At 41.2% G+C, this 23,875-nt stretch overlaps 1 protein-coding gene across 1 annotated transcript in view; it reads right to left on the bottom strand.

Annotated features, from left to right (window-relative positions):
• Positions 1 to 23,875, bottom strand: part of PPFIA2 (PTPRF interacting protein alpha 2) — a 617,899-nt gene that overhangs the window by 125,096 nt on the left and 468,928 nt on the right. Inside the window, 1 exon segment of the mRNA XM_043492739.1 lies at positions 4,777 to 4,998. Coding sequence (XP_043348674.1) covers positions 4,777 to 4,998 — 222 coding nt within the window.

Here is a 23,875-nt window from a genome sequence, read left to right as displayed (position 1 = left end):
AAACTGGACAGTCTCTACGTAAAAGAATGAATGGACACAAATCAGACGTCAAGAATTATAACATTCAAAAACCAGTTGGAGAACACTTCAATCTCTCTGGTCACTCGATCACAGACCTAAGAGTGGCTATACTTCAACAAAAAAGCTTCAAAAACAGACTCCAACGAGAGACTGCTGAATTGGAATTAATTTGCAAACTGGATACAATTAACTTAGGCTTGAATAGAGACTGGGAATGGATGAGTCATTACACAAAGTAAAACTATTTCCCCATGGTATTTCTCCCTCCCACCCCACCCCCCACTGTTCCTCTGATATTCTTGTTAACTGCTGGAATTAGCCTACCTGCTTGTCACCATGAAAGGTTTTCCTCCTTCCCCCCCTGCTGTTGGTGATGGTTTATCTTATCTATCTATTATCTAAGTGATCACTCTCCTTACAGTGTATATGATAAACCCATTGTTTCATGTTCTCTGTGTGTGTGTATATAAATCTCTTCTCTGTTTTTCCACCAAATGCATCTGATGAAGTGAGCTGTAGCTCACGAAAGCTTATGCTCTAATAAATTTGTTAGTCTCTAAGGTGCCACAAGTACTCCTTTTCTTTTCAAGAGTTTTAAATGCTCATGGTTGGCAATACTGGAAGAGAAGCCCTGCAAGAAGGAAGAAGCTGCTACTGAAATCATTTTTCCCTGCAGGTTCACTGGGATGTTGCCTGCTCATGCCAACCCTCACACTGAGTACTTCTTTAAGGCACCTCCGACAGCTGCTTCCTTTCTCTTACTACCCACTGACAACTGATGGCATTTTCGAAGCAAAGCATAAAGGGGTCTGTGAAGAGATTGCTTTCTTGTCATCTAAAGAGAGGAGCAAACGGATAATACAGGGTGAGAAGGGCAATGCTGATACAGGAAATAGTGGGATAGAGTAATAATGTTCCACATTTTGTACTTCAAAACAGTTATTCCCTTTGAAGTAAAATATGTTGACCACTAAAGAGTGGAATCCCTTGATATTTGATTTTGCCTTTTATTCACTGGCTTCACTGATTCACATAACAGAACTGATTTTCAAGTTGTAGGTACAATGTCTACATTTATGCTAGATGTTCAAAAGTCAAAAGGAAACAGCTTCTCTCTATCAACTATGAATGCTAAAACAGTTATCTAGAAATGTTCACAGTAAACAACTATCAGAAAAGGAAGGAAACAATAGAAAGAAAGAACGAACAATTATATCACAGGTAGAAGGCCTGTGTATACCTTGGATACACTAAAATGAAATATATATATATATATATATATATATATATATATGTTCCAGTAGTTTTCTTACATATTGACGTGAAGTATAAAAAATCCTGTAATTTACAGTGAATGGGAAAATGTCTCTCAAACCACATGACTCTTATCTCTCTTGGTTATGCCAAGAGTGAATTGACCAGCATGAGATGCAAGATTTTCCAATAAGAAACTTCCAGATGTAACACTTTTTAATTTTTTCTTTGGATTGTGACTGCATTACCTGTATCTTATTATTAATTATTATTATTATTATTATTTATACTACAGTCACTCCTAGGAGCCCTAATCACAGACCAAGAACCCACAGAACAAAAGGACAGCCTTGAGACAGAAGACAACAGATCGATACAGACAGATAGATGGGGAGTACAAGGAAACAATGAAACAACACTTGTCAGAATGATAAGCTGTGGTCACAGAACAGCAGCAGCCTGATGGTTGACAAATATTTTGTAGGCATCATGACAAAGAAAAGTGTTAAGGAACGATTTCAAGGAGGATAATGAGATAGCTTTGTGGATGTTTACAGGGAGCTCCTCCTAAGCGTGGGGCATTATGGGAGGTGGGCTGAAAAATAATAAGAATTCTGTTTTAGCCATATTGAGTTTGAGCTGAGAGCTAGATGTCCAAGGATGGAGCCTATGGAACCCCACAGAAAGTTGAACAGGGGACATGAGAAGGATCCTCTGGAGGACATATTTAAGAAGCAATTAGAGAGGTATGAAGAGAACCAGAAGAGGACAGAATCATGGAAGCCACATGAGGACAAGAAGGAGAACATGATTGACTGTGTCAAAGTGGCTGATGCATCAAGGAGGATGAGGATGGAGTACTGGTTCTAAACTTTGACTAGGAAGTGGTCCATTAGAGACTCTGGTGAGAACAGTTTCTTACAATACATTGTTACTCACATTGACATTGCAATGGATAAATGTTTACAAGAATTATTTACACAAAATCCCCAAATTAAAACATTATCAAGGTTTCAAAGTCAGGCACTCAAAAGCTAGGAAATGACAGAATTCAGGTTGCATATACAACCTCCATTTGCTTCCCCCCGCTTTGTGTGTATGCATAATAATTAGGGTTCCATGTCTGATACAGAGGTCACGGAAGTCATGGATTCCATGACTTTCCACGACCTCTGTGACTTCTGCAGTGGCCAATGTGGCTGACCCCAGGGATGCATCTGAAGAAGTGGGTTTTTAACCACGAAAGCTTATGCCCAAATAAATCTGTTAGTCTTTAAGGAGCCACCGGACTCCTTGTTGTTTTTATGGATACAGACTAACATGGCTACCCCCGATATATGATAATTGCATCAGTAAACAGAGTATCGGGGATCAAAATGGTCAAATTCTGAAGCTCTTAGGAATGTTTTATTCAGGCCTTACTCAGGCAAAATTCCCTCTGAGGTTAATGAGAGTTTTGGCCTGACTAAGGACTGAGTCAAAATGAGTAAACACTTCAGGATTTGGCCCAATATGTAACTCAATCAGAGGAGCACAATGGTGAGATACAACAGATTCTGTTCTACTGTGAAACAACAGAAACATTTTAACATGTTACCTTGGAGTTTATCTCTCCCTATTTCAAAGTGAAATGGCGAGGCGATATACGATGAACTACCCAGAAAATTACTAACTGTACAGAATTTACATTTATGAATCAGGAATAAAAAATAAGTCCTAAATACTCTGATAAGTTGTGGTATAGTCTCCTCTCAATGCAATATATATAACTGGAAGATTATGCAATATATAATTAATATGCAATATGCATAATTATTGGAAGACTAAGGGTGAAATCTTGACCCTATTAAAGTCAATGGGGGTTTGCCATTGACTTCTGTGGGGTCAGGATTTCATTTTAAGGTTTCTATTAGACTCAGAAATCTATGTCAATGAATTTCACTGCCTGCAGAGAATTGTTTTAGCTTCAAAATCTTGTCTGGTTTTTAGAAGGATTTAAATGTTGATACATTATCTTGGAACATTGAGATTACTTATTAATAAATATATTCTGCTACTCTTCATATTGTGTATTCTTTACTTTCTAAGTTGTCTAACTGAAATAAGTGGGATTATATAAAGAGTAAGGTACTATGCAACCTAAGTAAAGGTGGCAGAATCTGGACCTAAGACAAAGGTTAAACCAAATATCTAGAATATCCTTTTCTTGATTCCTAAAAGAAAATAAAGTTATATTTTTTCCTTACATAAATAATGAATTTAGTCAAAACATCTTTTATTTGATATTTCTACTTCCCACATAGGTGGAGGAGAGGAAAAAACCCTTATCCTAAGTGTAACAAACCAGTCGACTCTATTTATCACTGCATACTTCAGTCACTGCATTGGAAAGTGTTTCTTCCGCTGTCCAATTAGATCACACAAGCAGGTACCTTTATATCTTTTGGAAAAAATATATATTAGCAAAGTTGGCTTTTGATAGTTTAGTCCAATTTGATTCTATCTCTGTAAATTAACGTTTGGAGTTTAGAGTAAAAAGGACAGGCTGTAGGTTGAAGCATGTCTGTTTGAACATTGGCACATTGTTTCAGCTAGAAAGGAAGCTGGCAGATGGGACTCAAGATGTCCAGAAGACCATGAATGTTTCACTAGAGAGGAGAGAAGGAAGTTGAGAAAGGGAATGTCAGAGAGCACAGATGGGGAAAGGAAGCAGTTGGGGACAAGGACATAGGGAGATATCAGAATGGCATAATGAGACAATATAATTTGTTAAACTGTATAAAACATGTTTTAATTTGAGATTTTAAAAGAGATTGAGAAACACAGAAAGGCTGTGTCATGGAGCTGGAGCTGCAAAGGAGCAGTCTCTTGCATGAAGAGTGGCAAGAACATGTGAAGAAACAGAGGAGCGAAAAGAAGTAGGGAAAGAGAGAGAAAAGGACTATGAGATAGGAAGAAAATTCCATGAAGGATTTTGAAAGCAGAGAAGGCAATTTTATCAGATTCTGAATTGAATGGCCAGACAGTTGTACGTGCCTGAGGGTGGGAAGTGAAGTGATTTTTCCTCTTTGCATGTTTTTGAGAAGATACTCAGCAGATTCAGTGCAAATCTGAGCCTGGAGACATGATATCATCTGGAAGGCTATAAAAGAGGGGGTCACAAATATATGAGGAGAGCAGATAAGGAGCAGGGACAAATATTTCAGTGGAGGGGATGTCCGACACGTATGGGAATTTGCAGAGGAGGAAACATAGATTTATTGAGAGGAGACACACACACACACACTTTTGTTTTTGTGAATGATATTTTGTAAAAAGATTTCAAATAATTTTGGGTGCTTTTCGTTTTTTTAAAGATTAAACTTTGTGTAACATACTTCCAAGATTTCTGTCAGTGCTAACCTTGATTGCCATGTTGAGTGACCCAGCTTGGCTCATGTCAAATACCCTATGCACAGCTTGTTGAAAAGTTTGAGGTGAAAGTGTGGTGAACCATCTTACCTCTCTAATGTCCCTTTGATATTTACTGTTCATTTCTTCTGTTTTAATTAGATCCTTCCTGGCAGTTTCTGCTTCCTGCTCTACCTCCCCCACTCGGGAAGATAGTGCAGCCAAACGTTCCTTCATTTGTGCCATTTCATAATTTTGCTTTTCGAGCAGTTCCTGTAGTTCCACCACTTGACTGGCTTCATCATTTGAGTCTATAGAGCCATTTGATAGGCGCTGCAGGGAGAGAAACAACAGTATTCATCCATTACTTATCATATAATGTAGAAACTGCCTGAAGCATTTTTCAAACAAATCTGTCAGCAATTAAAAGACAAAATATTACAGGCATTTTAACGTAAATAACATGAGATTCAGGGATACTAGTAAACAAAGGAAATAGAAGATATGTGCCCTGTTAAACTGTGCATTAGTTGTGTTTTAGAGTAACTAGGTGTGTAAATTGTGGTTATTTATGTACTGGGTCTTTTTTACAGGAAGTTGGCGCTATTCAATAGAATTCAACCTTCAGAGCAAGGAATCTCCATTAGGAGAGATGGAATTTTAAGTCTTTAGTATTGTATATACAAATGATAAGGGAAGAAATGTAAACATGAATGATCAACCTGTGTTTGGCACTGACACCTGAAGGACATGTGGAACTTCAGAACTCTGAAGTCCCTGCCTCCCAACCCTCTACTCAGCCAGCCAGAGCACGTTGCTAAAATTCACCAGAGAGCACACAAAATCTGCAGATGCACAGCAGCCCTCCGAGGCCCCATTTGTCTGGACAACTTAATGTTGAAAGTATGCATGGAACAAACAACAAGGCTCCACCCTGTATATAAAATTAATCAATGAAGTTTGGGATAGCTCTGAAGAATCATCTCCCTAATCCCCAATCCCTAACAGAATGGTATGCTTATGGTGGACAAATATCAGTTATGTTTGGGTGGAATTGAGAAATATCATTCTGCAGGCTGATTCTGCTACTTTTTGTCCTCTCTTGAAGTCTCACTCCCAATGTCTCTTCCTCCTTAGTGTTCATCTTCCTTGAAGTCTCTATTCAGCATCTCTTTTCACCCCTCTACCCAGCTAGGGTTGGCTGCTTCATATTTCTGCAACTCAGCTTCAGTGGGAAGGGAAAAAATGAAATAGCTGCTAAGTATCTCCACAAAGAGAAGTGGGGGAGAGAAACAGCTAATGGGTTGCTGCATGTTGCTGGAATTCAATAGAGCAGCGCTATAAAAGCCACTTTACATTGTCCCATGCTGTCCGAGTGGAGCACAGGGGTGTTGGTCTTCAAGGATGTTGTCTATTGTCCACTGGAGAGCCAAGTGTACACTACTGCATACATGGTGTATGTCTGGCTGTGCCCTGGATAGAATCCATATTTCCTCCCATTGCTGCTTCTGCATTACCAGCATCACTACATATTTATACAGTTGTGACTATTTACAAATTCAAAGAAAATCACTTTGTTTAATGATTTTAATTATATTCTTACTCAACTCAGCTACCAAATGAACCCAGACCACATAGTTACACTAAGACCATCTGCATTTTTGTGGATGACTGAATAAGATTATTTTACACTAAAGATTCATTAGATTAAAACAGCTCAGCTCCAAAATTACTTTCCTAGTTATTTGTGTAATGCTTAAACTGTATGTTAATTACTGAAATACAGTTGATCTACTTTGGGATACTACTGACTAATGACAATCGTAGAAGTTGAAAATCTTATTTCCATTTGATTTTGTTGGACAGAATGATTTTAATTACAGCATTTACATACGATTATCATTTATATGCTGCAACTGCATATGAAAATAAAAATACTACCTGGCCACAATATTAAACACATTACCACTGTCCTTTGTTCCAGTGTATGAACTTTATGTAATTTCTCCACTCGTAGTTATTTTAATGTTACTTTTCGGGCCTTATTTTTGTTCAGTAATTTCAGCAATTACGACAGATGGAGTAAGTCTTAGACAGATGGACAAACTTTATCATGTGTTTACCTTGCCATATTATTCCCTAAATGGATTCATATGAATTGAAGCTAAAATATAACTAAGCAACCATCCAATATGAAACATGAACACCATCCGGTCACTTGATTTACGTGACCAAAAATATAACAACTTCATCATCAGTAAGCTTTAATTATTAACAAGTGTACATTCACCAGCAGTTTCTGTGAAAAATAATTGTGAAAGTGAAAAAAATAATTGCACCCTTTTTCTTTGAGAGATTACAATAATTTTAAAAATAGAAATAAAGAAATTAATGATCTAAAAATGTTGAAGTAGATGACTAAGGGATAGATTTTTAAAGGTGGGTAAGTGCCTAACCCCCATTGACAACTCCCATATATTTCATGGTTAAGTAGAGTCATTATAGAAAAAGGTTTTATGTCTTATCAAAACTGGCTTGCAAGATACTTTTTCCTGTTGTTCAGCTCTGGTAAGAATTTGCTGAATGCAGTTAGTCAAAAACCAACATATTCATGTTCTCTTTTATTTCAATAATTTGACATTCAAAGAAATACATCTAGTGCAATTAATCATTGTTTTCTTTTAGAAATCACGTGCAACACTGAAATAAGAGTAATGGGTACTTACTTTCCCCTCTCACCATGCTACATGTTCTCCATTCCTCTGGTTCTCTCTCCACTGTCATCCAGACAACAACAACAACAACACACACACATGGGGAGGAGGGTCTCTCTTGGCTAAAAATCAATACCTTTCTTAATACCAATATGAATAAATCATGTCTAGTTTGAGTGGTGTGACATGTACCTAGATCAGTTTTATAGCAGTTTCAATAAGGTATTTTTCATTAATTTGATCGTACAACTGGAATGTGTTAAAGGAACATTTTGATTGCTATGTACCAGTACATTTCAAGCCATCTGTCACTTACAAGAGACTTAGAACACACTGTAGTTTCACTCTGTCCCTCACCCAAAGGAGAGCAACATTTTGTTGTCAGGTCAACCAAGAGGAGAGAAGAGAGCCAATGACCAGAGTGACCAGATATTTTAGGACCTTTGTAGGGTTTGATCCAGCAATCATTGAAGTCAAAGGAAGACTTCTGTCTTGGATCCCAGAACAGGCGAGTCAGACCTCTAAATATTTTTCCTCACTATTGGCTCAGATATGAAGATCCATAGGTCATTGTGGAAATGGGAGGAAACAGAATAGCAGAAGTGATGTTAGTAGAGATTAACAAAGGGAAGACTGAAAGCCAAGCACAGAAACCAGGTGAAGTCTGAGGACTCAGAGCAAAAGGAAACTGAGGTCAAGTCAAGAGAGGATAGGAGCTATGAGCTCAGAGGACATGATGAACCTAAGACAGACAAGCAAATAGGAGGTGCAAGGTAGGGAAAAATGGAAAGAGAGCCAAAAGAAATCTCCAAAGACCCTGTTTCCATCCTAAGAAGAGGTGCAGGTTGTACGAGAGAGATATCCAGGAAAGTTAATTTAAATAATATTTTAAAACAGCATTTCTCAAACTGAGGTAAGTAGACCCCTGGGGGTCCCCCAGTGTACTCCTGAGGGGGTGCAAGCCCCACTGATTAACTCCTCCCCCCTCCCTACCTCATCTCTATCCCCCCCTCCCTCCCAGTGCCTCCTTCACACCAGCTGTTTCCCAGCGTGAAGAAGGCGCTGGGAGAGAGGGGGAGGAATGGGGACCCTGGGTCCGCATCGGTCCCGGAAGCGGTCAGCATGTTCCTGAGGCCGCAGGCGGGACAGAGGGTCTCCATGCGCTGCCCCAGGCCCAAGCGCCAACTCCGCAGCTCCCATTGGCCGGGAACTGCAGCCATTGGCCAAGAGCAGTGCACGGAGACCCCATGGCCCACTGCCTAGGAGCCGCTGCCAGAGAGATGTGCCAGTCACTTTTGGGAGCCACCCAAGTTAAGCGCCACCCCCCTCACCCTCTCCCGCACCCCAAACCCCAGCCCAGAGCCTGCACCCAAACTCCCTCTCAGAGCCCACACTCCCTCCTGTACCCAAACTCTCTCCCACAGCTGCACCCCATCCTCCTGCCCCAGCCTTGAGCCCCCTCAAGCACCCAAAATCCCTCCCACACCCAAACTCCCAGCCCAGAGCCCATACCCCTTACCCCCTCCTGCATCCAAACTCCCTCCCAGAACCCGCACCCCCTCCTGCAACTCAACCCCCTGCCCCAGCCTGGTGAAAGTGAGTGAGGGTGGGGGAGAGCAAGAGATGGAAGGAGGGGTGATGGACTGAGTGAGGGCGTGGCATCAGGGAAGGGGTGGACTGGGGCATGGCCTCGGGAAGGGGAGGAGCAAGGGTTGAGCAGTAGAGCTTGGGGGTCCACAAAAAATTTAAATAAAACTGGGGGTTGCTAAAGTTTGAGAACCTCTGTTTCAAAATGTATTTTAGGTTCTGAAAACCTTTTGTACTTCAAATTATATGTATTGTGTGCAGCAGGGGCTCTCAAACTGGGAGTCGGGACCCCTCAGGGGGTTGCAAGGTTATTGCATAGGGGGTCATGAGCTATCAGCCTCCACCTCAAACTTGACTTTGCCTCCAGCATTTATAATGGTGTTAAATATATTAAAAAGTGTTTCTAATTTATAAGGGGGGTCGCACTCAGAGGATTGCTATGTGAAATGGGTCACCAGCATAAAAGTTTGAGAACCATTGGCTACAGATTACAGAGAAATGATCTGATGACTAGAATTCTTTGGAAAATGCTGCAGCTTCAGAAAACAGGTGGAAAATCTCCTTACCCCCAACCATTCTAATAGAAGGTTTTAGTCTCTACTTAGATCAGCTCCCTCACTGTAAATCACAGTGGAGATGGGGTTAAATGTCAAAGAAGGACTGTATCTTATTGTATCACATGATGTCTTTAATATTACCCTTGTGATCGCTCCCAGTTGTAAACTCACCGTTACAACTGGGAGACTTTGCCAGGGAAGAGAGGGTGCCGGCATCACAAAAACAAACAAACAAACTATTTTTAAAAGTCACCTAAATGTGTGGAAATTACTTCTTTATGCTGTTTAATCTTCAGTTACACCTACTTCAGTTACACCTCTAGGCACAGTATATTAGCTGTAAAAGTTTTCTTATTCTGGAAGAGGGGATTGTGGAAGCAGCACTGAGTAGAGCAAGAATTCCCAGATAAGGAGCAGGAAGAATGGAGTGAACTAGTAAAGAGCAAATATGACAGCAAGCATATCCCTTTCCCCGACTCACATGCAGAGGTGCAGAAATCAAACATGAAGAGCTCAAAGGATTACCACAGTTTGAAGTTATGATGGATTTAGACAACGAGCCTACATTAGAAGATTTGCAGAAAGCCATTAAATCCATTCCCAGGAACAAGGCAAATGGCAAAGACTGCTTACCTGCTGACATCTACAAACGTGCCAACAATGAACTACTCCAAAAGCTTCATGAAATTATAATACTTTGTTGGAAAGAAGGAGCAGTACTACAAGATTTCAAAGATGCTCAGGTTTGTACAATGATACTAACATAAAGGGGATAGAAGCGACTCTGACAACTACAGAGGTATTTCCCCGTTGAACATCTTTGGAAAAGTTGTCACTTGCATTATGCTCCATAGGGTGCAATCTCTAGGTGAAAGAATCTATCCTGAGAGTCAATGTGGTTTTCGCTCAGGATGGTCCACCATTGATATCATAGGCACCACAGGGAAAAACTAGCTGGTGCTCCGCACTCACTGGCAGCCAAGCTCCCCCCTCCTCACCTCCTTCTCCCCCCCGAGCATGACACGTCCCTGTTCCTCCCCCTCCCTCCCAGCGCTTCCCCCCTGCCACCACACAGCTGTTTGGCGACACTTAGGACTTTTCGGGGGGGAGGGGGAAGAGCGGGGATGCGGTGCACTCAAGGGAGGAGGCAGAGAAGAGGCATGGCAGGGGTGGGGACTTGGGGAAGGGGGTGGAATGGGAGAGGGGCTTTGGGGAAGGGGTGGAATGGGGGCGGGGCGAGGGTGGTGCAGGGACGGGAAGAGTCGATGCAGGGGCAAGGCCAGGGGTGGGGACTGAACACCCACCGGGCAGAGGGGAGCCTATGACTGATATAATATTTTCAGTCAAGCAACTGCAAGAGAAGTGTAGAGAAAAATGAATACCACTGTACATGGCCTTCATCAGTCTGATGAAGACCTTCGATACGGTCAACAAATTGCCTTTTTGCTGTTCTGAAGACTCTGGGTTGTCCTCCCAAATTGCTCAACATTATTCGCTCTTTACATCAAGGAATGAAGGCAACTGTAAGTATATGAAAACAAAGAATAAAATGCTTTTGATATCAACAATGGGGTGAAACAGGGGTGTATCATAGCCCCCTGTGCTCTTTAACATCTACTTTTCTTTCCTGATTCTTCATGCATTTAAAGACAGTAATGATGGCATTTATCTTCGAACCGGACTAATTCCCTGCTAGATGGTTTACATCACAAGGTTTAGCGTGAAAACCAAGGTGAAAGAGCTGGGTTTTGAGAGATTTCCTATTTGCACCTGATGCGGCCATGGTTGCTGTAGTGAGGTGGTGTGGGTCTCTGCTGCCCCAGGGAGAGACAAGCCCCTCTGAACACCAGAGTGGGCAGAGCCAGGAATCCCTGAGCCCGCCCCCCAGAGGGTCAGGCATGGCACAGGAAGTATAAAGACCCGACCCCAGAGTTCAGTGGGAGAACAGCCACCGGGGAGGCCAGACATTGGGAAACCCCAGCAACCTGTGGCGGACCCAAGGGCTGGCCGAGGCTGCCCCAGGCCAGCTACCTGGAGGAGTTGCCGAGCCTGTCCCAGGCCAGCTACCCAGAGGAGTTGCGAGCCTGCCCTGTGCCACCTATCCTGAGGAACCCATGGTGCTGGACCCCCCTGAGGACACCACTCTAACCCAGGTACCTCAAGAAGGGGAGTCCAGAAGTAGCCCGGGGGCAGCTGACCCTAGTCTGGCTGCAACACTGCCAGAACCCATGTCAGTGTGTTGCAGCCAAGATCCCCACTGACACAGCAGTGGGCCTTCTGCTGCTGCTAGGGCCCCGGGCTGGGACGCAGTGGAGTGGGAGTGCCTGCGTCCCCCCTGCCACCCAACTTGCAGGTGGCAATCTCCCCCTCTTCCAGGCCTTGGGACGTAGGGTCTGGGCTCACTGTTTATATACTGTTATTGCTCAGCCCCTGAGGGCCTGAGCACCTGACTCACCATTGCCCCACCCTGACCTAGGGCCTGGGCTTACGACTAACTGTGTTTATTTCTTCCCTCACAAAGGAAGACCCTGCGGCCAGACTAATTCACTGATAGGCCTCCTCCCGAACTTAGTGAGACGGTGGAGGGTCCCTGCCACTCCAGAGAGAGACTAGCCCTGGCTAACCTCTCTACAGTTGCCCACAGTAAATGTTCTCTGCAAAATCTCTTGGGCGGTTTTTCTGTATCATTTAACAGGTTTTGGTAGACAATTAGCTTCAAGAAGACTGTGATCATGTACCAAAGGGTGGAAGAACCAATGCCTCACATTACTCTGGAGGGTAAATCTCTTGGTGTCATTGACAGCTTGTGCTTCTTGGGTTCTATTATCAGCAGGAAGCTTGACCTTCAGATTGAACTGTCTAACAGAATCAGAATTTCAGGCCATTACAGAAATGTGCATGGAATAACAGCAAATTATTGACTAAGGTGAAAATGTGAATCTGCAAGACTTGTGTGCTGTCATCCCTGCTTTATGTTTCAGAAATGTGGACTACATATGCTAGGCACTTCAGCAGACTGAACAACTTCCATATGAGTTGACTGCACAAGGTCCTGAAAATAAAGTGCGAAGACAAAATACCAAGCACAGAGGTGCTGGAGTGCACAGGACTGACATATTTAGAAACCACTATTAAGAAGAGAAAATGGTGATAGCTTGGTCATGTCAGAAGAATGGGAGGAGACCGTATCCCCAAAAATATTTTGTATAGAGAGATTCGTGACAGCTCCAGAAAGCGAGGTCACCCTTAATGCAGTACCACAGTGTCGCTGTTAGCAGGCTGGCTTGCAGCACAACTGAGACAGTTGCTGGTAAAAGCCAGCCTGCTAACAGCGACAAATGGTGACCCCGACGTGATAGGAATTCCGTGAGTTCGGCACCACGTCCGGAGTAAGAAACAGCAGGGACCGCCGCTGCCGGTGTCCTCAATTTAACGGAGGAACCGGGACGCCCAATTGAGGCGAGGGAGCTCCCCACTATTAAAGGTGAGCGGCGGGGGACATCTCTCATAATGGGAGTCGCAGCATCTGCAGATGAGCAGGCCGTATTCAAGGTCTTAAGCAATCTGCTCAGTAACCAGGAAGAAAAATTTTCCCCAGAAGCTCTTCAAAAACTGCTTCGGTGGGGAAGGCGACGGGGTTTTTTGGTTACTGCAAAGAATGTATTTGATTTTTCGGTATGGAAGGCGTTGGGGGAGGACATGTGGGATTCAGTGGGTGTTGGGAATAAAGAGGCTATTGCGTTAAGCCCTACCTGGCGAATAGTTCATCGAGCCGTTACAAGTGCGGCGGCTCAGGCTGGAGCCCTTACCGCGCTACGTGAGGCGCTTGGGTCGCCCCCTAAAGGGGTGTTCCCGGCCGGGGCGCGAGACTTTTTTGGGAAAAGAACACCCACGATCCCCTTGGCACCCCTAGAGGCTGGTGAAGTGCCACTACCTGGAGATGCCGATTGCTCCGGTAATGAAGAACCAATGGCAGTGGATCAATCGGTTTCAGAGGGACAATCTCCCCAGGGCAAGGTTGTTTCTGTGCCTGAGAAATCCGGGCTATATCCTTCGGTGGAGCATCCTTCGGTTTTACCGTCGGCCCCTGTTGCACCGGTTCGGATTACTGATTGGCCTGAGGGGGGAGAATTTGATGATCTGATGCAGGAACAAATAATTCGCCGTTTGTACAAGGAGGGCAGTAAGGCTCAGCAGATAATGGATGAACTGGATCGAAAGGAGGGTAGACCAGCGGGATCATCACAGTCACAGTTATTGAAACAGCTGCGGGAGCAAGGCATACCAGATCCTTCGCAGTGGCCTCATGTTTGCAAATTATGCGGATATTATGACTGTACGGAACATCTCACATCGGAAGGAGCCTTGATGACAACAGCGACACCACAGTCTGTGTAAAAATTATCTGAAGTTGTTCAACATCAATGTAGAAACCTGCGAGGAGTGCACAGAATCCCATCCAATCTGGAGGAAACATCGGGCACTGGGTGCAGCTCAACATGAAGCAGCTTTGATTCAGACGATGGAAAAAAGTGAGAAAGAAGAAAGCAGCCCTCTAATCTTCATTTCCAACTCAGATAATACATGGATCTATGGAATTTGTAACAAGCTGAGCCTCTCTCGATTTGGGCTTGGCAGCCATAAGTTAATGATATTCACTTCATATTACATACTATTATAGGACCACAGGGACAAAGAGAATCAGCAAAAGCTAATTTAACATCACTATATTAAAAAAAAAAAAGCAAAGCAAAGTCATGGCAGTGACTGAGAAACCAAAATCACAGTCCATATAAAGTGGTGCAGAGATAGTGTCTCCTCACAAAAAAGCTTTTATAGCTGTCCAAATATAGCAATAGTAGCCAGGAGGAGAAACAGAACAGAGATGAAAGAATTATCAAGCAAATCTGATGGCAGAGATAGTATTAGTTACAACAGACGAGGCATACCACAGAGAAAATCAAAGTTCAAAAATACCCTGTGGGAGCAAGTGCCATGGAGGGCAACAGGGATTAAACAAGAAAAAAGATCCAGAGAAAATATCTTCAAATTGCTAGTGGTGTATGGGAGGAGGAGGAGGGGAATGTAATGCCCATATTCCCTAATGCTGAATAGCATGAAAAGAAAACCAACATCATTAGTGTGGGATTTTTTTCTCTCTCTAGATCAAAAGCACAGCAGCAATGCAATCTGCTGTTTGTATAAGCAACATGTCAGCAGTGGGAAGGAGGATAAACACATGGGACCACAGTAAAATTCCCTCAGACCGTCCCTTCCCCCATACAACAGCATGAGAAAAGTATCTGCCTACTGGACTATTAGAAGGGAGGAATGAAGATAAAAGCAATACCAGGAATAGGTACAAGACAAGACCCACACTGAGTATCTTAACCTCTTTCAATACGTTTCATAGCCACACGTCAGTCTAATCCAATAGTACTGCTGAAGGGAAAGCTGTGTTACAGAGATGGCACAATGTGGTATTTAAAACAACAGTAAGGACAGCAGACTACAGTAGTTACCAAATTAAATATAAAATTGTCCACGTTAGTGATGAATATATATAGTGAATATATTCCTTTTTAATTGTGTAACAGACAAGATATGAGGAAAACACAGAAATATGCAGTTTCACCCTGACAAATGCTGAGGAGCTTTATTTTGCTTCAGTCCTCACTAAAAAAGTTAATGATGACCAGATACTCAACACAATTAATACTAACAACAAGGGGGAATGAACACAAGCCAAAATAAGGAAAGAACAGGCTAAAAAATGTTTAGATAAATTAGATGTATTCAAGTCGGCAGGGCCTGATGAAATTCACCTTAGGGTACTTAAGGAACTAGCTGAAGCAATCTCAGAACCATTAGCAATTATCTTTGAGAACTCCTGAAGAACGGGTTAGGTTCCAGAGGACTGGAAAAGGGCAAACAAAGTACCTATCTTTAAAAAGGGGAACAAACAGGACCTGGGGAATTATATCACAGTCAGCCTAACTTTGATATCTGTAAAGACACTGGAACAAACTATTAAACAATCAATTTGTAAGCACCTAGAGGATAATAGGGTTGTAAGAAGAACAGAAGTACTTGTGGCACCTTAGAGACTAACAAATTTATTTGAGCATAAGCTTGTGTGGGCTACAGCCCACTTCATCGGATGACAAATACCCAGCATGGATTTGTCAAAAACAAATCATGCCAAACCAGCCTAATTTCCTTCCTTGATATGAAGAACAGGAATACTGTTCTTTTTGCGGATACAGACTAACAGGACTGCTACTCTGAAACCTTCCTTGACATGGTTACTGGCCTCCTGGATGCGGGGAAGCAGTAGATATAATATATCTTGATTTTAATAAGCCTTTTGACACAGTCCCACATGATATTCTCACACGCAAACTAGGGAAATGCAGTCTAGATGAAATTACTAAGGTGATTTATGATTCGCTGTGAAACTGGAAGAGCATATCTAGTGAGGTCTGTCAGGGATCAGTCCTGGGTCTGGTACTATTCAATATTTTTATTAATGACTTGGATAATGGAGAGAAGAATATGCTTATAAAATTTCCAGATGACACTAAGCTGGGAGGGGTTGCAAGCCCTTTGGAGGATTGGATTAGAATTCAAAAGGATCTTGACAAATTGGAGAATTGGTCTGCAATCAACAAGGTGAAATACAATGAAGACAAGTGCAAAGTACTTCACTTCATCATCATCATCATCATCATCATCATCATGTTCGCATTATGCCTCTGGTGTTTAGGGCAATGACGAAGCACCTTCGCTCCTGTCTGTTTCTGGCAAGTCTTTCAATGGTTCCACAGCTGTGCCCCAAGTTTTTCAGCTCAGCTTCCCCAGCTCTTCACCACGTTGTTTTCGGGCAGCCTTGTTTTTGCTAGGCTTCACAAGACTTCACTTCATAAGTCAAGACAAAGTGCTTCACTTAGGAAGGAAAAAATCAAATGCACAACTACAAAATGGGAAATAACTGGCTACATGGTAGTATTGTTGAAAAGAAGCTGGGGGTTATAGTGGATCATAAATTGAATATGAGTCAACAATGTGATGCAGTTGTGAAAAAGGCAAATATCATTTGGGGATGTATTGACAAGAGTGTTGTATGTAAGACAAGGGAGGTAACTGTCCCACTCTACTTGGCACTGGTGAGGCCTCAGCTGGAGTACTGAGTCCAATTCTGGGCACCACACTTTAGGAAAGATGTGGACAAACTGGAAAGAGTGTAGAGGAGAGCAACAAAAATGATAAAAGGTTTAGAAAACTTGACCTTTCAGGAAAGTTAAAAAAACTGGGCATGTTTCCTCTTGAGAAAATAAGACTGAAGGGGAACCTGTTAACAGTGCTAAAATATGTTAAGGGCTGTTCTAAAGAGCACTGTGATCAATTATTCTCCATGTCTGCTGAAGGTAGAACAAGAAAAAATGGGCTTCACCTGCAACAAGGGAGATTTTGTTCAGAAATTAGGAAAACCTTTCTAACTAAAGAATAGGCTTCCAAGGGAGGTTGTAGAAGCCCCATCATTGGAGGTTTTTAAGAACAGATTGGACAAACACCTGTCAGGGATTGTCTAGATTGATTTGGTCCTGCCTCAACACAGGGGGCTGAACCTGAGGACACTCTTCACCAATAAATCTAAAATAAAGTCATTGCTATTTTCTCTGGTCACATTATACCATCTTGGTTCTTGGGGACAAATTTTTCCCAAAGAGGAATCCTAATGGTTGAATCATTAGCTATGCTAATTATGCTGACTATATCCAACATATAGCTTACAACCAGAAAATAACCGATGCATTTTTATACTACAGTTATATCAGAGTCACACTAATATCAAGGATGCACATGGACATTTATTAATGTACCTGCTTCAAAGATTTGTAGTAAATATTTATACATCTGTGCTAATGAATTTACAGGTACTGATACAACAGCTTTTTCTTGACTTGCCACGTAAAATCCAATATGAAGGTGACCTTTCAGAAGTTTATGGAAAAAAACTTCCAATTGTTTGCTATGGGAATGTCAATTTTCCAAAAAATGCTTTATGTGGACACACATGAACAAGAAACACAAAGAAACGCATGCAATCCCCAGAAAAATAGGTGGATGAGGTCCTATAAAAGATATTACCTCACACAACCTGTCTCTCTAATATCCTGGGACTGACACAGTTACAAGAAGACCCCAGAGAAATGTCAGTTTTGGAGCTTTTTGCTAGCACAAAGGTGAGCACAAGTGCAGAAGAAGTGAAAACATGGTAAGAAACTTGGGTTCATCAGGAAATCAATTATGGAAACGGATTCATTCAGGAAAGGTTAAAACATTTATTTTTGTTCAAATAGGACAGCAGGCCAAAGAAAAGGAAATAATATGTGAAGAAGCCCTGGCAGCCCTTTTGCTGTTGACATATATGACAAACCCAGAAGCATCTCCAAAGCCGAAAAAACTACTGTCTAAGAGAGACTGCCAAAGAGCCAGAGGTTGCTGCTAGAATAGCATATTCCAAAGCTTGGCCTCTGGGTTTTGTGACTTCTCAACTGAAGAGAAAGCAGAGAAGTACTGGATAGCAAAGTAAATGGCACGGACTTTTGAAATTAATAAAATACTGTAAATAATTTTAATCAAATTGTTTCAAATTTAAAAGATTCACCAAAATCATGAAATAAAATATGAAAGAAATATGCATTGTTATATATCATGGATGAGAACGTACACTAAAATCATATACCACTATAAAATAATATTAGAAAAAAGGTCAAGGAAATTCAGTCATACATGAAATTAAACAGAAATAAATCTCTAATAGCAACACATTACCACCAGAACTGAGAGCTGGATCGTAGATGAGCAGTTTTGTAGAAACATTTTCTAATCCTAGGGTTTTATACTAACACCCATTAACATAGTCTCTGAAGTGCTTTAAAATTAAGTAGATTGGTAAAACAATGTCTCTAGTGAACTTCATGAATTCTTCAACTCTTCTACCTTCTGTGGTTACAGAATACCTACTTGTTGTTCCTGAGGATTTTTTGGTGGTAGAGGAACATGGCTGTAAATGACAATCTAGTAACAATGGAAATAAAGATACTGCGGACCAGGAGGGAGCTGTAACATTTGCCAGTTGTGCCAATTTTCAGGGATGTGTCACCAGCACCATTCCAAACAGCTGGGGAGTTTCAGTTAGGAAAACAGTCTGCTGTACTGTCATAACAGAAAAGGTTCTACCTAGGGCAGTGAATGTTTAGTGACTGTTCAACGTGCCAGTGAAGGTGATTAATCCACCTCTGGCAATATGTATCCTAGGGTTTAGTTTTCACTAAGGAAAAATAGAGGGATTCAGACTGGAACAAAGAAATAACAGGAGGAGAAAAGGCAGCGCAGCAATAAGGAGCTTGGGGCATGATCTCTAAACTACTGTTGCTGCAGTAGACCAGGGAGGCTAGAGATCTGTGACTCATACTAGAAACATCTCACTCTAGCTGACTGAGCCCAAGAATGTCCTGCCTCCATTCCCCATCCTTCAGAGGTAACATCTTGACCCAGGGCAACAGGGTTGCACTATTCAATTAAGCAAAACTCTTCCTCCATAGTTGATTATCCTCAAAAAAGGTGGTAGTTACTGCCATTTAAAATGAGAGTGAAAGTGCCATTTAGGTCAGCCTTTCAGAGAACTGCTGACTATGACAGCTGAAGTGTAACAATCGTCCTCTTCAGCGTGCATCTTACATTGTGCTTGCCTTCTGCAGAGGAGTTCCCAAACATTTATTGTGGAAGTAATGATGTGCTCAGAATCAGAACTCATTTAAAAACCTATCTCATATTTGAGACTCATACTTCTATCCAGTGTTCAAATGTAAAAAATCAAGCAGAGGGGTAGGGTGGGAAGGTAAAACATTCCAGAAGATTTGGGGAAAATGTCCCTAAAATAACTAATTTTAGGCACTAGAGTTTTAAAATGTTGAACTTAGTCTTAAAAAAAAACACATATTACCCTCAGCAATGGTAGTTACACAAATGATCCCTTCTACCTGAAGAGTGATCAAAAAGATCAGAACATCACCAACAGAACTTACAAGGAAAGCCAAAAGAGACATACTTCCCAGGTCACCATACAACAAAGGAACCAATCTGAATTATTTAGTACAGGAATCTGAAGGGAAATGAAATAAATACTATCAGATGAGGTCATATTTTGCCAATCACCTCTCTTTAGACTAAGGCCTTGGCTACACGGGGGGGGTGGGTGTTGAACTAAGTTATGCAACTTCCACTATGCTATTCGCGTAGCTGAAGTCGAAGTATCTTAGTTCAAGTTACCTGGCCGTCCTCACAGCAGTGAGTTGACCACGGCGACTCCCCCGTCAACTCCGCTTACTCCTTCTGCCGAGGTGGAGTACAGGCATCGATTTGGGAATCGATTTATTGCGTCTAGATGAGACGCGATAAATAGATCCCTGATAGATCGATCACTACCCGCCACTTCAGCGGGTAGTGAAGATGTACCCTAAGTGTAGGATGAAATCGGCAACGGTGAAATTTAATATTGCCTCACAAAATAACAAAGATGATCATTACTAGTGTAGTCAAAGTGTTGGACTAAATTAATGGCCACTGCCCTGTCTGTTTGAAGGAAAACATATATATTAGAGAGTCCTAATGAAAACATCCGTTTTGTGAAAAGAAGGCATAGGAGAATTAGAAAATGTGCCACCAAATGAGGTGTTAAACATCACTTCACTGCTCTCATCACAATAGAGCAAATTAACTCCTAAATCAGAAAAAAAAATCTGATAACATCGCTCAGTGCTTTGGGCCAAGCTCACAGTATGTTTTTTTTAAAAAAAGGAAAAATCCAGCCCTTGATCAATAAAGTAATCACAAACAGGATTGCATACATGACAGATATTTAGCTTTCAGCAATGAACCTTGTGAGATGGTTGCTACAGAAATAGTAAAGATCACACAATTATAGCTTTAAAACAGTGATCAATACACTCAGAGGAGTATACAATGACACTTTTCTTTAATAAAAACACAGCAGGAGCCGTTTACCAAATCAAGGGTAAAATAAATAATAATGATGAATTTTACTTATATAGCACAAGTTAAGAACCACAAAGCACATTACAAGCATTAATTAAACAAACCTCACAAGCTCCATGTGATATAGATATAGATATAGAATAAACCCCATTTTACAGGAAGAAACTATGGTGAATATGAAGCACAGAGAAGTTAACGCCCAAGTTTTCAAAGTGTCATGTATTCAGGGATTTGGAGTAATCAAATTTTTGAATTGCTTCGATCTAGCTCCACTCCGGCACCAATAGTGACTGCTCCAGCTCTGCTCCGACTCCGCTCTGCACTCTGACTCAAATTAATTTTATTACATAAAAAAGTGCATACTGTAATTTTGAAAAAACATTATTTTTTATTCAGACTTTTAAAACAATTTAAATATCATCAACAATGATACAAACTAGAATCATTCATAATTCATTCTGTAAAAAATTATTGCAGCAACCAAGTCGTCTTTCATAGCCTGCCGCAAATCATTTAAAATTAACTTCAAAACTGAAAACAGTCGCTCTACACTAGCTTGAGCTGTTGGCATGCTTGAAGCAATTCTATAGGCAGCCTGAATGCGGTGTGGGTAGCTGTGAACGGCCTCAAAAACAGACTTAACTTTTAGCCTACCAATAGACTCCATCGCCTCACAATCTTCCCGAAAGTTTCTCTCAGATAATGCTTCATTACAATTATGAATCGCAGAAAATCGCCGGCATCTTTGTTGTTTATCCAATTCCTTTCTGACGGCATCATGTTCTGAAGAATTGGTGCTTGAATTATCTCCATTTCCCTGTGATGGTTGAAGACATCTCAGGGATGGATGCTCAAACAAGTTCAGAGTGGAGATGGAAGTTTGAGAACAGCCTGCTATTTCTGAAGGATGTGAACTTTCCGAAACCGCAAATTTGATTGTTGATGACTCCTTTTGTTGTGTTTTGTTTTCTTCAGCCTCCTTCACCGAGTTCAAATGTAGCAACAGATTTTGTTTTTTGAGTCATCGAGCAATATCAAGGAGCCATTCCTTTGCCTTTGGTATTTCCCTTGAGGGAAGAAGAATCTGATATCGTGGGTCAACATAAACTCCAGCAAGGAAATGAATATTGTCAAAAAGCTTCTTGTTGTGTTTCTGCATGGAGGATAGAATTCCTTCTGCAATTTGTCCACCATCTTCTTGCAAGAATTTTGACAGTTTTCGCCATTCCTTCATTAAAACTCCTAGGGTTACATCGGCAGCTTGAAGATTCATTGTTGTTTGGTTTGGCTTTGCCAAGAGGTCTCGCAAGTTCTTCACTTCATCCCATTCAGCTTTTGTTAACTTGAGTTCTCTTGTTCCAGCAGCAGCTACTTGTTCACAGTAAGATTGAAAAATGAGAAGCCAATCAATCATCTCAAATATTGAACCCCAGCAAGACACAGTATCCAATGATTGAGTTATCCCATGTAGATCAAGCAGAACACTTTGAATACTTGGGGTTCGCAGTTTGACAATGACTTGTCAAATTTTTGCCAGAAATTTCTTCGCATGTTCTTTGTTCAGTCCATCCCAGATTGACAACTGAAGAGTGTGAATACCACACCTCATCAGCTGGACTTTTGAGTCGTCCTCATGAAGCCATGTTGGAAGTATGAGGCTAGGGTCATTAACCCATTGTGCAGCAGCATCCATGTTGAGTTTGCTTTCATCCATTCCTTTAGTTCCTTCATCAGGCAAAATAGCTTCAGTTCTGTCCACATCCCTGTTCTCAGAGGTAGAAATAGTTTCATTGTCCTCACTGAAATTTTTGACAGCACACATCATGTTTGCTGCATTGTCAATGCAGATGCTCAGCACTTGCATTTCACTGATCCCAAATTTTTCTAAAATAGCTTTTACTTGACTTTTCACATATGAAGAATTGTGATGGCCTTCAGTGTCAATTATGTCCAAGGTTTTTACCACAGCTTTATTTTTTCCTTCTTTGTAGTACTAAGCATTGATTGCTAGGAAATTTCTGTTTCCACAGGTTGCTGCATCCATTTTTAGGTAGCACAATTTTTGCTCCAAAGTTTTCTTGAGTTCTTCGCGACCAGACTCAGCTGTGTTGACAACTAAATGATGAACCGCATCGTGCCCCATCGAAACGCCAAGCTGCCAACCCATTTCACCTGCAATTTTTTGGAATCCTTTGTTCTTTAGCCTGAAGGTAGTGAGCGGTGTTGAACTCAAGCAAACAATTTCCATCAGCCCTTCACAGAAAGTATTGGTATCCATTGTGACTGTAATCTTTGAGGACTTCAAATATGAGTCAAGTTTTGTTTGCTCAATTTTGGGTTTCTTTTCAGATGAAGCTCCGCAAAAAGTCTTTTCTCCAGGAGTTTTCAAAGAGCCAGATGAACGTCGTTTAGCCGCGTCAGCTTTCTGTTTTGCCTCATCTTCCTGGTCCTTTTTTGCAACCAGAGCCACATAGTTTTCAGGATGGTTACATTTTACATGCCACCAAAGGTTGAAACTTTTCATGGCACTTGCTTCACTTGTCTTGAAGCTACATGGTTTGAGCTCACCATTCACTTCCTTTTCCACCTTGCACATTGCCAATTTCTTCTTTACTTTTCCCAAAAGCCCAAATTTGGGCTTTTCAAATTCAAAAGTAAAGATGTCGTTGAGATCCTTTCCCATAAATCGGCTATCAATCATGGGGGGGAAGATTTGAATTTTTTGTTGAAGCCATGGCCAAATCTTCTTGTGCTGCTACGGCATCCAAACGTTTCTTGTTATGATCTTCGAAAAGCAATGAACAAAAGCATTACATTTTTTTATAATGTACCTGCTTGTGATATCTTAACCACTTAAGGTACTTCGAATTTATTTTGGATTTTCTGGACAAAAATGATCACATTTTCTTTTTACACAAAATTAGTATTAAATTAGTATTAGTATTATAAAATTAGTATATTTTAATATTTTAACATGTTTCTTGCAGTTTTTATGAAGTAAGAAGTATTTTAATATACATAATTAATATACATTTTTGTTTATAAATTTCAAGTTAGTTTTTCTTATGAAATTTTGCGGTAAAAATATTTGAAATATTTCCCAAGTTTTTAATTAATATCTCAAAAATGCTGTAATATAGCTTTATCAATGACATTTGGTATGTGCTGTAGTGTTAGTGTGTGCTATTGCTGTTCTACCACATTAATTGTTGGGAAGTAATGAGGCTACATGTTACAAGGTTGAAAATAAACTTTAACGGGAAAGCAGATTCAAATTGCAAGCACAGT

Source organism: Dermochelys coriacea, chromosome 1 (assembly GCF_009764565.3).
Source record: "Dermochelys coriacea isolate rDerCor1 chromosome 1, rDerCor1.pri.v4, whole genome shotgun sequence".
NCBI classification, from domain to species: domain Eukaryota; kingdom Metazoa; phylum Chordata; order Testudines; family Dermochelyidae; genus Dermochelys; species Dermochelys coriacea.
The sequence above is the reverse complement of the archived record's forward strand: the minus strand, read 5'-3'. Positions and strand labels throughout refer to the sequence as shown.